Source organism: Miniopterus natalensis, chromosome 4 (genome assembly GCF_054644295.1).
Source record: "Miniopterus natalensis isolate mMinNat1 chromosome 4, mMinNat1.hap1, whole genome shotgun sequence".
Taxonomy (NCBI): Eukaryota; Metazoa; Chordata; class Mammalia; order Chiroptera; family Miniopteridae; genus Miniopterus; species Miniopterus natalensis.
The window spans coordinates 98,733,475-98,749,154 of record NC_142084.1 but is presented as its reverse complement, the minus strand read 5'-3'; the positions used below and the strand labels follow the sequence as shown (position 1 = coordinate 98,749,154).

The 15,680-nt window shown below is 51.7% G+C and overlaps 1 protein-coding gene across 2 annotated transcripts in view; it reads right to left on the bottom strand.

Annotated features, from left to right (window-relative positions):
* The window catches only part of GNA12 (G protein subunit alpha 12), a 44,419-nt gene extending 29,393 nt beyond the window's left edge, over positions 1-15,026 (bottom strand). For both annotated transcript variants that reach the window (XM_087817026.1, XM_087817027.1), the window contains exon 1: positions 14,724-15,026. In XM_087817026.1, coding sequence (XP_087673152.1) covers positions 14,724-15,026 — 303 coding nt within the window. The remainder of the gene's footprint in view (positions 1-14,723) is intronic.
* Between the last annotated feature and the right edge of the window lie 654 nt (positions 15,027-15,680).

The following is a 15,680-nucleotide window of genomic DNA, read 5'->3' as shown; positions in this document are numbered from 1 at the left end:
AGCCTGTCAACGCCTGCCCGACCGACGTTCCGCCTTCTGCAGGCTTAGGAAGCTTTCAGAAGATTCTTAGATCCCAGATGTTCTACAAAGACAGGCTGGGGACGAAGTAGGCCCGCCCCGGCCAAGCAGGCCCCGGCACTGCCCCAGCGGGAAGACCGCGTGCACGAGCCGCCCGGTGCCCTCGGGCCGGTGCCAGTGCTGCGCGTGGCCGGCCGGCAGTCAGACCCGCGTGCACCGCGCGCTCTCAGTTACCAGAAAACGACTTAGAGAGCTGCTCTATCGGCTGCTCACGCAACTCCCAGCTCGTGGGGGTGACTGTATGAGGAACCGGGCCTGTGACCCCCGCTGACTCAGGTGACCCGGCCATCTCTCCAGCTTCGGGATTCTGAGCCCCGCCTTAGCTGGAGGGCTGGACGCAGTGCCAGGTAAGTGTCTTTCTTTCCCCCGACAAGATCCCAGGCGTTCCAGGGGACGGCAGGGGGAGCACCGGGCTCGACCACCTCCTGCTGAGTAGAATGTTAATAAACTGACCTTCATGTTAATAAACCAGGGAAGACACTTGGTTTACGAGATCACCATAATTAAAATTTGGTTTTCAAGTTCTCCCAGAATTTTTTCTTCTAAAAGTGTTTATTCGTACATCCCCGATGCCTGAATGCCTGCTACGTGCAGTACCAGGCCAGGCCTTAGGCCCACAGGTGTGTGAGACCAGGTCCCCGCAGGCCCGCCCGGGCGGAAGGTCAGGACCCACAGGCTGGAACTGTGTACGAGCACAGTGTTCACAAAAACAAAGATCAACATCAAACTCGTCCACAAACCCAACTAAAAATGTCAGAACGCATTCCTGAGCTTTCCTGTGTTTGCATAATTCTCACTTAACTCTGCAAATTTTCAACCTGCTCCTGGAAGCTACTCTTTGGGATGTTGTTCTTTGGCAGTTTTGTCTGTCTCACGGGCCAGATTTCACCTGACGACACCGGCAGAATCCAACCCTCCCCTGTCTGAGCAGCACCACGGGGCCCAGTAGCTGAGAGACAACCCTGAATTGCAGGCCGGTGGCCAGGCACAGCCTTAGCCCCCAATCTCAGATCTTCAGGGAGTCTCTAGCCCCAGTGGACACGAAAGACAGTCACCTGCAAATGCGTCAAACAATCCACCCCCCTCCACCGCCCACCCCCGGTTCTGGTCTGTACACCTCTCCTGAAGGCCCCACCTTCACGGACGCCCTGCTAGGGCCTCACCGAGTCCTCGAGGCCCGGCCTCACACTCACTGCACCCCAGTAACACTTTCAGGAACAGGCGTTACCAATCACTGCCACGGCCTTGACAACGGCCACCTTAGCTTCTAGTAACTGTTCACACAGTGTTTGTGACAAAAATGCCTCCTCCCGCTGTGTACAATCCACAGTGAAACCCGGGGGCGCTGAGACAGGAGGGAGCTACTGCTATAAAGGCTGCTTGTCTCAGGGAGTCAGGGGCACTGGGGACAATCATCTCTGAGCTCGGGCTGAGAACCCTGCAGGGCGTGGGGGGTGAGCGCCTGGGAGGGAGCAGGAGCAGAGCCTCCACGGAAAAGAAACAAGGGCTGAAGGAGCAAGACACCCATCCTCTGGTCTCCCAATCGGCTAACAAGAAACCTCTGCAGCCGAGGAAAACAAAACTGCTCTGGAGGAGGCCCAGCCGTCCCGCCAAAGAATCAGAACAGTCCACCCCACAAGCGCTGAGGCGGGTGCTGTCGCGAGGGGAGGGCCGAGGCCGTCACGGCGAGTCCTGAGCGTCAAGGGCACCTGTGTCCCAGGCGGCTGGTCACACACATTAGCTAAGGAGGGAAAGACTCAGGGAGGATTTTGTAAATACAAGTACAAACCGCACGTTGCATCTGTAACATGCAAGGCAGACGATTCGCACGGCATCCAGGATAAGCCGTAAACCTGCTCAGAGAAGAAAGCGACGTCTCCAAGGCCATTTTCCACAGGAGTAACCTATGTGCGCTCCAGAAATGGAAGTAAGCAGAATAAAAATTACGCCCCTGTCATGGCACATGCCCGGGTTGCGGGCTCGATCCCCAGTCGGGGGCATGCAGGAGGCAGCCGGTCAATGACTCTCATCATTGATGTTTCTCTCTCTCCCTCTCCTTTCCTCTCTCTGAAATCAATAAAGACATATTAAAAAAAAAAAGATTTAAGCTTTTAATCTACTTCACAGCCACCTGCACTTAAACCACACAACTTTCCCCGAATGCTTTACTGTTAAGAATGTCACCTAGAGACGTGAGTGGGAGACGAGGGAAGGGCTCTCCCTCCGCTGGACACTGTCGTCTGCAGCGGGCACAGGACCGGGAGCTCGGGCGGTTGGGGCTCTTTCCTTGAAGTTTCCAAGAATTAAGAAACAGGACAAGTTTCCAATTAAAAAATATGCTGAAGATGCTGTGGTCTCCTCAGCAAATATTTACATGTTCTGAAAATATTCAAGATCACAAAAACTCTGAGGCAAGATTCAAACCACAAATTAAGCTAAAACGCCTACAGTTCCAAATGGAAACACCCTGGCGATGGCAGAGGAGTGGGCGTAGCTCCGGAGAGGGGTTTGAGTAACCGCTGCTCATCCTCAGGTAGATTCCCGGGGACTCAGGCTATAAAATCACCGGCACCGTGGGAGCCTCCGAAAGAATATCCACTGTAGAAAATATATTTAAAAACGACACACCCACAATTGTCCCACAGAAAGGAGCACTTGGTGCTCTGTCACTTCCGCTTTTTCTGGGTGAGGCCACATACACTTCCACGCCGGTCACAGCACACGGCTGTTCTGTCCTGGGTGTGCTTCCCCGGCGTGTGCACTGCGTCCACGGGAGATTCCCTGGGGCTTTGTTCACCTGTAACAATCATTACCCCGAGTTCAGTTCCCAAGTCTGCTTCTGACGTCACAGGACAGGAAAAACTGAACAATTGTCACGAACATGTGACCACGTAAGCAGGACTCTCATTTCTTAAAGAGATGGGCCCAAGGAGATGGACAAGATCCGCTGTCACCAGCTCCCACCAGACGAGGTCTCACGAGATAGTTCTGTGGATGGGGGTTCGAGGCTGTAAACCGCCCGGGGGAGCCATCGCTATGCTACGTGGCACCAGGGGGCCGCTGGGGACAGGCAGAGTGCTTCCAAACTCCAGGTGCCTGCTCCGAGGCCCAGCACCAGGGGAGCGAGCCCATAAAACTATTCCTGCTCGTGGGGACCTCACCTAGAAGGCCGCCCAGGAAATACTCTTCCTTCCAGTCAAGCAGACCCTTCTCTCGCGAACAGACCACATCTAGGCGGCCTGACCCCTGCGGTGAACACAGAGGGCTCACCGGGACCCAGGGACGGCTAACACACAGGTGGCCACGTGCAGTCCCTGCTGGACAGCTTGTAACCAGAGATGTGGGCGAGACGAGTGGCCTTGCCGCCGGCACACGCACCCCCCTTTCCCTCCGCAGGCACAGAGGACACTGGAGTCGGGGGTACGCCGACACAGCCCAATCGTCCCCCATCTCCCAACTCTACCACCATGGGGGGCAATGGAGAGCCAGATAGGACACGTCCCCATGACAGGGTTCATTTTCTATTCAGGTCCTCCCTGTTCCTGACCTATTTGTGAGATCTCTAATCAGTTTATCACAACTCTATAACCCCCCCCCCTTTTTTGTTAATCCTACCCCAGGATACTTTTTCCATTGATTTTTAGAGAGAATAGAAGGGAGGAGGGGTGGAGAGAGAGTGAGAGAAACACTGATGTAAAAGAGAAACATCGACTGGTTGCCTCCCGCCCCCGCCCCAACCAGGGCCGGGCATCAAACCTGTGACCCAGGTACGTGTCCTTGACTGGGAATCGAACCTGCAACCCTTTGGTGCCCAGGACCATGCCCAAGCAACTGAACCACACCAGCCGGGGCGGAGCAGGGATTTTAATCTGCGTTTTCCACTCATACTCAGTTTCCTATCAGTAACTATTGGCACACACTGGATGACCAAAGCTATTTCTATTTTTGTGAGCACTTAGGTGTTTTTTCAAGGAAACGAAGTCCTCTAATTTTAGTTTTAGGGTGGGGAAAGGACACGTTTCCCCAGGATCCTGATGACTTGATTAGATTGATGTGGGTTGCAAACTGTTAAGTGTGGAGGGAAGGAAGAGAGGCTCCCTGAGAGACCAGCCGTGGACCTGACACAGAAAGCTGGTCATTTCCTTCTTACCAGCGCATACTCGATCCGACTACCCAGCGCTGGAACTGTGTTTAAGCAAACACTCCAGGGCCACCAGAACACGCCAGTTACAGCAGGTGTCTCGTTAAAAGTCATCCTCTCGGAAGCCGGGTCAACAAGTCCCGTGTACGTGCATGCGGGTGTGCGTGCGTGTGTGCACAGCGCCGGGTGGCCAGGCTGGCGCTGAGACCTCACATGCACACTGAAACAGACGCCAAGTTCAGAGAGAGGGGCCGGCCGCCTGGCCTCTGCTCCTTGAGAGAGCAGCAGGCCCTGGAACGCCCTGCACCCCTTGGCTCACACAGGGCAGCGCTGAGCTCCTGCTGCCCCCCATCCACCACAAGTACTCCCATGAGCCACAACCGTCCTTGTTCTGCCCCACGGACACTGCACTCCCACAGCCTAGGTCCTGAGCAGACTCAGTCCACGGGGCCGATGCCGAGTGGGCCTCTCCCACGACACTCTGCATTCCCCACACCGAGCACCGGGCCTGCCTGAACACCAACCCTGGGGTGAGACAGACAGACAGCGGCTTCCTGCACAGAACCGCCCAGGACACCGACTAGCCCACAGGCAGTGACCACTCCCGAGGTACGCTCACACCACAGGGCGGCCTGTGGACACGGAGCAGGTGCGCCCAGCCCACCAGGCCAGGTGCAGACAACTGGGCTTTGTTTACCTGCGAACTGCAGCACTTACCCCATAACTCCGGCCTGTCTGGGCCATCGCTGCCCTCCGGGTGGTACAGCAAGCCCATTGCACAACACCGGCCGCCTGAGCTTGAAGATGGCCCATAATTACATCTCTAGATAGGCCTTAGGTTTAGGTCTGTTCCATGAAGCCGATAAGATCCACATCTCCACTCTCAACCATGTGATAGCAGCGAATGGCTAGGAGCCGTCTACAGATACTATCTAGCATCGCTCACAGCGTATTCCAAATGTCACAGGACGGACGCCTGAAGGGCAAACCTGCTCCCTGAAAACAGATGTGGAGGAATAATCAACATGTCTCCCCAAAAGCAGGAGGAGACCAACCATGCGTGTGCTCTGAGCCCCCAGACGGTCAGAGGGTCTCTGGATTTTTGAGCCAATGGAAAATGGTTGGCTCTGGGCATTACAAAGGGCCAGCCACACGTCCAGGAGTAACAGTAACCTGCCCATTTAAGTGAGATTTGCCAACAGGCTACAGCTCGGAGAGCTCTCCCGGACCCCAGAGCACACTGACGCTCCTGCGGCCCTGCAAACCCACTGCGGCCTGGAGACAGGGATGCCCCCGAACCCGGGAAGCGACTGTGGGGCCGGGGTCACAGAGCATAACACCCAGAACAGGAGGGGAACTTCCTTCAGAGTCCTAGATGCCTCAGCAAACAGTAAACACGATATAGCAAACCATCCCAAGAAGAAAGGAAAGATTTTAATTCACAAAAACCCAGCACAACCTTAGCTAGTCTGCAATGCAAGTTCTTAGACGGGGTCCACTGGGCATGCAGGCTGCCCGGGACCCGACACTATGTGTCCATGAGAGCTTTCTGGGGAAGTTGTGACTTTCAACTAAGAACTGAGACCACAGGTCCCCTGCAAGCACGTGTTATGAGCCCCCCTGTGTACAAGAAAGGTCCATCTAGGCCCTCTATTCATTCTCGTCTAGTACCACCGATGAGCATTCCCTGCCCTAACCACCCCGTGTCCTCTCCACCTGCTGAAACCCTGTGGACTTCAAAGGCCAGGGCATGGCTCACTCTCCAGACAGGCTTTTCCAGATGCCTGCCCAGCGCCCGTCCTCCCGTGGCTGCCACTCCCTGCCCTCTCCTGTGTGCCTCTCCCTGCCCTCCCGTGCTCACCTCTACAGCGGCAGAGCCTGGTTCACATTGGACTTGGCACCCCAGTTAGTGGGCGCCTGTCTCCTCCGCTGTCAGCGCACCGGAGGGACAGGGATGGGAAGCACTCACCATGGAACACCCCGCCCAGCACCCAGCAGAGTCCTTGGGTACATGGTCAGAAAAGTCTGCTGAATTAAATTCTTTCATTTCAGTGTCAAAAGGAGACACTCACTGTAATGCTCTAATTCTTCCCCAGGTTTCTAGATCGGCAGTACTTAGGTCCACAGAGGTGGGCCACACTGGGGTGGTGACATGAGACCCCCCATGCAGTGACATGCATGACACTGTGACTTCCAGGCCATGTACCAAAGGAACCCGAACAGCTAAAGTTCACTTGCTTCTAAGTGGCGGTGACATTCAGTAATTCAGGTGGCTCACGCAGTAGTTCACTGTGGTGCAGGAGGGGCATGGGAGATAAACCAAGCTGCTCCCAGGCCTCCACACAAACACCAGGGCGCCGGGTGTGGCCAGAGGCGTCGTTGCACAATTTCTGAAACGCCAAGGGCACGGACCTAAGGACAGTCCACCAGGAAGGGCCAGATTGTCATCTTTATGGTTATAAAAATAAAGAGGATAGGGAGTATTTACAGGAAGGCACCTTGAAGACTCAAACAGCCCACTGCGGGGGCAGTGCGAGGTGATGACATTAAAGAAATGACATGCTCACATTCGGGCACAACTGTCATCACGAAGGGAGGGCCCTGGTCCTGGAATCAAAGGACCATGATGAAAGACACTTCGGTTCCACCCAGTCAGAGCAGCCCCACTCCTCCTAGCCCTCCCCCCGGAAAATGTCCTCGAGGTGTCACAACCACTGGGCACAGAGAAGGTGGGCAGAAGAGGCGTCAGGTCTGAGTTCCACAGCTGGCGAGGATGCCCCTCAAGGAGGACACAGCGATCAAGATGCTCGTGGGTGAAGGAAAGTGGGGAAGGAAAGAACACTATCAAACAGGTCAAAACAGGGGTACAGACAACAAACGATCCTACTTTTTGTGAGGTTTTATATCACACTTGATGACTGAAGTAAAATCACCACTGTGAGGTTCCAAGTATAATAAGAAACACTTAAGACATTTAAGTTTATGCCTGGCCGGTGTGGCTCAGCGGTTGAGCATCAACCTAGGATCCAGGAGATCGAGGTTCGATTCCCAGTCAGGGCACATGCCCGGGTTGCGGGTTCAATCCCCAAGGACTCTCTCATCATTGGTGTTCCTATCTCTCTCTCTCCCTCTGCTGCCCTCTCTCTGAAATCAATAAAGATATTAAAAAAAAAAAAAAAAAAAAAAGACACAAGTTTAAAATGTGTGGAGGGTAAAGGGAGCTAAATGGAAGTAACGTTTCCAAACTTCACTGAAAGCTGTAAAACACAGGTTCCAGGACACTAGGGTCAGTTATACGCATATGCTGTAAAACTAGAGTAACTATCGAGAAAATGATGCACAGCGTTAACATGCTCAAAAATGAATCGTCAATCAATCAAAGACAGAATCCTAAAACATGTTTAATAACCCGCAGGAAGGTAAGAAACAAAAAACAAAACAAATTAATAAATGAGACTTATGCCCCACCATATTAATAATCACTTTACCCTAAATGTAAATGGTCTAAATATACAAACTAATTGACAGAGATAAGCAGAGTAGATAAAAATATGATGTAACAGCACGCTGTCTACAAGAAGCTCAATACACACAACAGAGTAGGCCGGTTAAAGGTACAAGGATGGAAAACATATGCCATGATTGCATTCATAACAGGAGAGAGAAGTGGCTATGTTCAGATAGACAGATGTCAGAGCAAAGAAAACTACCAGAGACAATGAGGAACATCACCCGATGACAAAAGGACCAAGCCCCCAGGAAGACATAATCCAAAGTGTTTACACACCACACAACAGAACCTCAACTACTTAAAGCAAAAACTGACTGAGCTAAAGGGGAAAATCGACACATCTACAATTATACAGCTGATCCTCGAACAACATGGGTTTGACCTGTGTGGATCCACTTATGTGCCGATTTTTTTCAACAGATACTTTAAACATATTTTCTCTTATGATTTTCTTAACATTTACTTTTCTCTAGGTATACTTTGTTGTAAGAATACAGTATATAACACAAATGGCATACAAAATATTTGTTGGCTGTTTAGTTTATGTTATCAGTAAGGCCTACTGTGTGTGTTATTCAAGGGTCAACTGTAGTTGGAGATGTCAATGCCTCACTCTAGCAACTGACACACCACTAAATCAGCAAGGATACAGAAAAACACACCACTGTCAACCAACAGGATCCAACTGACACACACACACACACACACACACACACACATATATATATATATATATAGAGAGAGAGAGAGAGAGAGAGAGAGAGGGTGGGGGGGAGAGCGAGAGCCCTTTCCCAAGTAAACTTTTTCTCAAGCTTCCATGGAACATTCACTGACACAGGCCCACAGAATATAGACCAAGATAGACCATATTCTGGGCCATAAAACAAACCTCAACAAATTTAAAAGAATTGAAATCATACAATGTTCTCTGCCCATATTGGAATCATAGAAATCAGTAACAAAAGTGACAGGAAAATCTCTAAACTCTTAGAAATAACATTGCACTTCTAAATAATCCATGGGTTGAAGAAGATATCTCAAAAGAAATAAAAATGGAAATACAGCATATCAAAATGTCAACATGGCTAAAGTAGTGCTGAGGAGGAAAAGTCATAATACTTAAAATGCTTACATTAGAAAAGAGGAAAGGTCTCAAATAAATAATCCAAGTCTCTACCTCAAGAAACTAGGAAAAAAACTGCAAAATAAACCCAAAGGAAGTAGAAGGAAGGAAAAAATAAAGAGCAGAAATAAATGCAACGAAAACAGAAAAAAGAAGAAGAATCAGTGAAATAAAAAGCTGGTTCCTCAGGAGAAAATATCAAGAAACCTGATAAACCTCTAGGAAGATGGATAAAAATAAAAAAAGAAGACAAACCACAGACATCAGGAAAGGATGAGAAACTATAATTATGCTCACCACTCCAATTCAACATAGCACTACAAGTCCTAGCTGCTGCAAAAAGGCAAGAAAAAGAAATAAAAAGCATACCTATTGGGAAAGAATAAATTAAACTGTCCCTATTTGCAGATAACATGGAAATCTATGTAGAAAATCCCAAGGAATGTACAGGAAAGCCCTAGAACCAGTAAGTATATTCAGCAAGGTCACAGGATACAAGACTGAGACACAAAAATCAATCACATTGCTGTATACGAAGGATGAGCATTTGGAAACGAAAAATAAAAGCAGTGTCATTTAAAACTGCCCCAAAGGAAATGAAATACTTTAGTATAAATGTAACAAAACACATGTGGAATCGATATGCTGATTATCACAAAATGCTGATCAAAGACAACCTCCTAAATGAAGACATACCATGTTCATGGACTGTATAGCTCACCACAGCAGAGACGTCCATTCTCCCAAACTGATCCATAGGTTTAATGCAACTGCTATCAAAACTCAAGCAAAGTTGTTTTGTCTTTTTTTTTTATAAACATAGACAAACTTATTCTAAAATTTATATGGAAAGGCACAGTCCCAGTAATACCTAAAACATCTTAAGACTGTTTTTATCTGATAGTAAGGCTGACTATGTGGCTACAGTAATCAATACAGTGTGATACTAGCAGAGGAGAGACATACAGATCAGGGGGGTGGAACAGAAGACCCAGAAATTGACCCACACTGATCTACTTATAAATTTTTATTATTATTATTTTTTTATATATCTTTATAGATTTCAGAGAGAGGAAAGGAGAGCGAGAGAGAGAGATAGAAACATCAATGACGAGAGAGTGATCGATCGGCTGCCTCCTGCACGCCCCCGACTGGGGATGGAGCCCGCAACCTGGGCATGTGCCCTGACCGGGAATCGAACCCCAATCTCCTGGATCCTAGGTCGACGCTCAACCACTGAGCCACGCCCGGCTGGGCTTCTTACAAATTTTTAAATTTATTGATTGCTTTTTTTAGAGAGAGGAAAGGGGAGAGGGAGAAACATCAATTTATTGTTCCACTTAATTCATGCAGTCACTAGCTGCTTCTTGTAGGTGGCCTGATCGGGGACTGAACCCGAAACGTATGGGGACAATTCTCTGGCCAACTGAGTTACCTGGCCAGGGCCCACCACACTGATTTTTTACAAAGGTGCAAAAGCAAGTCAATGGAAGAAAGACAGTCTTTTCCACAGATGTAGCTGGAACAATTTAATATCCACAAGCCAAAACAAAAAAAATAAAGAAACCTCCACCTTATACAAAAATCAACTCAAAATGGATCAGGGACTTAAATGTAAAATATAAAACTACAAAATCTTTAGAAAAAAATAGGAGAAAGTCTTTGGGACCTAAGGCTAGACAAAGTGTATTTAGACTCGACATCAAAAGCATGATCCATAGAGGGAAACACTGATGAAATCAACCTCATCAAACTTAAAAACTTGGCTCTGGGAAAGTCAAGCAGATGAAAAGAAAAGCTACAGTCTGGGAGAAAATATTTGCAAACCACATATTTGAAAAAGACTAGTATCTATAATCTCTAAAGAATTCTCACCATGGCCGGTGTGGCTCAGTGGTTAGAGTGTCGACTCACAGACCAAAGAGTCACCCGTTCGACTCCCAGTCAAGGGCACGTCGCTGAGCTGCAAGTTCAATCTCCTAAGGGTGCGTGTGGGAGGCAACCAATCAATGTGTCTCTCTCACATCGAAGTTTTCCTGTCTTCCCCCCACCTCCCTTCCACTCTCTCTAAAAGTCGATAGAGAGCCCGGCCAGCGTGGCTCAGTGGGTGAGCATCGACCCATGAACCAGGAGATCGCAGTTTGATTCCCGGTCAGGGCCCGTGCCCGGGTTTCGGGCTCAGTCCCCAGTAGGGGGCGTGCAGGAGGCAGCTGACCATGACTCTCATCATAGATGTTTCTCTCTCCCTCTCCCTTCCTCTCTCTGAAATAAATAAAAACATATTTAAAAAAAAAATCATCAATGGAGAAAGTATCCTTGGTGAGAATTAACAAAATTATAAAAAAATCTCAAAACTCAATAAGAAACAATCAACGTAGCTGGAAAACAGGTCAGAAACTCCACTGGAGAGGACATACAGGTGGCACACGAGCACATGGGACGGTGTTCGGCACCATCCGCCACGAGGGAAATGCGATTAGAACGGCAGCGAGGTAGCCCTCACACACCCATCAGAGCGGCTAAACTAAAAAAGCGACACCGCCAAGTGCTGACGAGAGTGTGGAGACGCGGGGTCGGTCCTGCAGCGAGCGCCGGAACGTAAAACGGTGCGGCCGCTTCGGAAACAGTGCGGCGGTTTCTCATAAACCTGGACACGCAGCTATCATACAACTGACTGACTTTATCCTGGATACATGAAAATCTCTACACGTACAAAAACATGTAATGAACGGAACAAAATAGACCCAGAGACACTGAAGCATCCACAGGTTGATGGACATGGGGGGGCAGGCGGTGGGAGGGATTAACCAAAGAACTTCCATGCGTATATGCAGAGCCCATGGACACGGGCAATGGTGAGGTGGAGGCCTGGGGAGGGGGCAGGAGCGGGGCGGAGGGGGTCAATGGGGGGAAAAAGGGGACATCTGTAATACTTTCAATAATAAACTAAAAAAAATTTTTTTAAAAACACACAAAACAAACAACAACAAAAATGTACATAAATGTTCATAGATTTGCTCATACGAGGCAGAAACGGGAAACCACTCAGATGCCCCCCAACGGGAGAACGGTGAAACGGTGCTGGGTGGCGAATCCATAGCACCGATGCCACTCAGCAACCAAAAAGCACAACCGGCTGGTTACCGACAGGTGGAACAACTTGGGTGAATCCCCGGGAGTTCAGCTGAGGGATAAAAGCCAATTCCCAAAGATCACACTTTGCATGATTTCACTTACATAACATTCCTGAAGCGACAAAATCATAGAATTGGCGGACAGGTCGGCCATCGCCAGGGCAGGGAGTGGCTATAAAGGGTGCACTAGGCATCCTTGCGGTGACAGGACGTTCCGTAGCCTTCCCGATGGCAGTATCCTGGCCATGACACTGCACCACGGGTCTGCAAGGTACGCACCAGGCAGAGGGGGCGTGGGACCTGTATTATTTCCTGCAGCTGCACAGGACTCCATGATCATCTCAGAATTAAAAGTTAAAAAACAAAAACAAGACCAGGTTTGGGTCCCAGCTCTGCCACCTACTAATTAGGTAACTGACCCTGAGCGGATTTTAAACTGTCTTCAGTTTCTCTTGGCTAAATGAGATAAAACCCCCTGAACTGCTATGAAAATCAAATGGCATGTGCGAGCGGGCCGGGCAATGAGCAGGGTGTGTAGCTAGTGCCTTGAAAGCAGCCTGTCAGCACTAAATCTTGTTTTACACACAAATACTAAACTTGAACAGCATCATTCAAATGTCCACGATTAAAGTCACTACAAAGCAACTTAGTTAAAAGGTCTCTTCCCAACGTCATCTGTCCAAACAAAAACGGGGAGGGGGGGAGAGTAATTTTCGATTTTAGAATGAAAGCCGAATTTCTAATGAGTTACTGAAACGGTCACAACAAATAAAGTGAGTTTAATATTGAACTACAATTAGTGAAAAAGCTGGGAAGGGAAAAAGGATATTGGTTTAAAAAAATCTCGTTTCTGTGGGTAAGGGAAGTCAGTTAAAGTTAGTGTTTATATGCACTGGGAGAAGCTGAAGACTGAGTTTTCTAAAACACACTTTAAAACACTGATGCAGGTTTAAGATTCTGTGTTTCAAGATATCTCCCCTGCCTCTTGAGTTTCAAGAAACCAGGAGACCATCAGCCAAATCTTTATGCTCTTACACCTGCCCGATTTGGAGGCCAGAAGAGAGGCAAAAATGAAACCTGGCTCGGTGACACAGAAAGACAATCAAGTGCACTTTACCCCACACGATGAGGGGAATTTTAAACACTGGCCCATCCCCTGCATCGCCCTGGGCGCCCAGCCTTCGGAGCTGAAGCGCTGGCCAGAGCTCTGACTCACTGGCTTTTGAAAGAGGTAAAAAGGAAGGGGGGGGGGGGATTGTATCATTCAAGTTACTCTCTTCCCATCCTGATCCTAAAAGGGCTATTTCTATGACAATGAAGTATTTTAGTAACAGTCACACAGCGTGGGAATGCTGGCTCGAGATTCCAGATGCAGGCCTGAAAGTGGGGAGCCGGGGCCCCAGCAGCCGGGTCCCAGGCCAGGAGCCACTTACCTCCAAGGCCAGAAGCTTCCCGTGGAAGGGGCCAGAAGGGACCTACCCCGTCCTTGGCTAAATTTAAAGTCCCTCGGGCACTACAAGACCTAGCCTCCAGGCAGCTCCCAGGAATGAAAGCTTCCCTCTACCTCCGCTGGGAGACGGCTTTCCTCATACCTGTAGTGTGGTTCCCACAAAACAGGCCCGGGAAGGGGGCAAGGAAAGGGTAGATAAGAAACGGGGAAAAAAAAGAAAAAAGAAAAAAAAAAGGAAGCGATCATATCTAGGTGCAGGAGACAACTTTCCTGTCCTCATTGGTTGTTTTTCCAGATTCTGTTTCTTTGGGGCCCTTAGGACAGGATCAGAGAGAAACTAGAACCCAGACTTTGTCAACTCTACAGGGTTTTTTTTCTCCTCAAGTAAACTGTCAAGAATAAAAGCAGAGCAAGAGACACGAGAACCTGGAGATTACACAGCACTTGAGACATATATTAAAAATGGCAACACAAGGATTTAATTTGTATCCTGATACAAACAAACAAAGCCATTACGGGCAATGGAGGGAATGGCAACACCGGCTGGCTATCTGCGGACAGGAGGCAGTCATGCATTTTTAGGTGGGACAAGGGAACTGCGGTCGTGTTTTATAAGAGGCCTTACCTTTAGCGGTATTTACTGAAACCCTTTCTAATGTAACTACACAGTGCCTGGGGTGGGCTTCGAAGCCCGGGGCGGGGGCGCGGGTGGCGCAGGACCCCGGCGTCCCCGCAGAGGCCGGGGGCGGGGCGCAGGTCCCCCACTGCTCCCGCCTGCGCGAGTCTGAGACTTTCCTGATACAGTTGCAGAGGCGAGGCTGCGGCCGGCTCTCCCAGCTCCCGGCGCGCTCCTTCCCACCGGGGGGCGGGGCGGGCCGGGAACGCGCGGGTGCCCTCGCGTAGGGCGCGTCCACGACCTGCTCCAGGGGCCCCCCACCGCCAAGACCCCCCCCCCAATCCGCAGGAGCTGGCCCGCTTTTCCACCTCCACCGTCCCAAGTCCCCCAAGAGGGCAGGAGCGAAGGCCGCCAGCCGGCGGGCTGGCGGGGCGCGCATCCTTGGCCAGCTCCCCCAAAGCGGGGCGCGCATCCTTGGCCAGCACCCCCAAAGCGGGGCGCGCGCGGCCGCTGGGGGGCGGCGTCCAGACCAGGGGCAGACGGGGCGCAGGCAGGGGGCGGGCCGTGGTCCGGGCCCGGCGCGCGGCCCGCGGGGCCGCCCTGCGCGCACCTGGGCGCACCTGGGCGCACCTGGGCGCAGGTGTGCGGGCCGGCGCGGGGACGCACGCACCTTGAGGATGTTGTCGAAGATGGTGTCGCGGAATTCGAGCAGCGCCTTCTGGTCGAACTCGCGGCCGTGGATGATGCGCATCTGCTTGAGGAAGGTGGACTTGCCGCTCTCGCCCGCGCCCAGCAGCAGGATCTTGACCAGGCGCCGCACCGCGCGCCGCTCGCGGGCCAGCCCCGCGTCGATGTCCCGGCTGCGCCGCCGCGCCTCGCGCTCCGCGTCGCGGGCCCCGCCGCCGCCCGCCCTGCGCTCGCGGGCCTCGGCCGGCAGCAGGCAGCGGCTGAGGGTCCGCACCACGCCGGACATGGCCGCTCAGGCCATGGACCCCGCCGCGGGCGAGGCGAGCCCCGCGCGGCAGCCGGCCGCTCCCTCAGGCCGCGTCCGCCGCCGCCGCCCGGAGGCCCGCTCTCGCCCGCCGCTTGGCCCCGGCGGAGGGGCGGGGCGACGCGGCCCGGGGCCCGGCGATTGGGCCGGCGGCAGCCCCTACGGACGGACGCGCCCTCCTATTGGTCCGCGCCACGCAGAAAGGCGGGCATCCCTGCGGCCTTCGGGGAGGGGCCGGAGCTGCATGGAGGCGGGACTTTTGGGGTGGCGGCGCTTCTCATTGGGCGCCCGGGCCGAGGCTCTTTCTTTCAGAATGAAAGGGAGGCGGGGTCGTCAGGGAGGCGGAACGGCTGTCCGCCATGGCCAATTATAATTGCTCTGGGGTCACGTCAATCACGGAGAACGGGCCTGGGATTGGGGGCTTCGCGAAGTGGGGCGGGACCAGAAGTGCCAGGTGTACAGAAAGCCTCCCTGGGTTCCCAGATTGGACCAACCTGTGAGCCCCGGACCCTGGCCGATTGCGCCCCGCGCTGCCCGAAAGCCGGGGAATGCGGCTGAGCGGCGCAGCTGCTGCTCGTGCGTGGAGAGAGACAGCTGTTTCTAAACCATTTTCCTCCCAGAAACACCGGAGGGGGA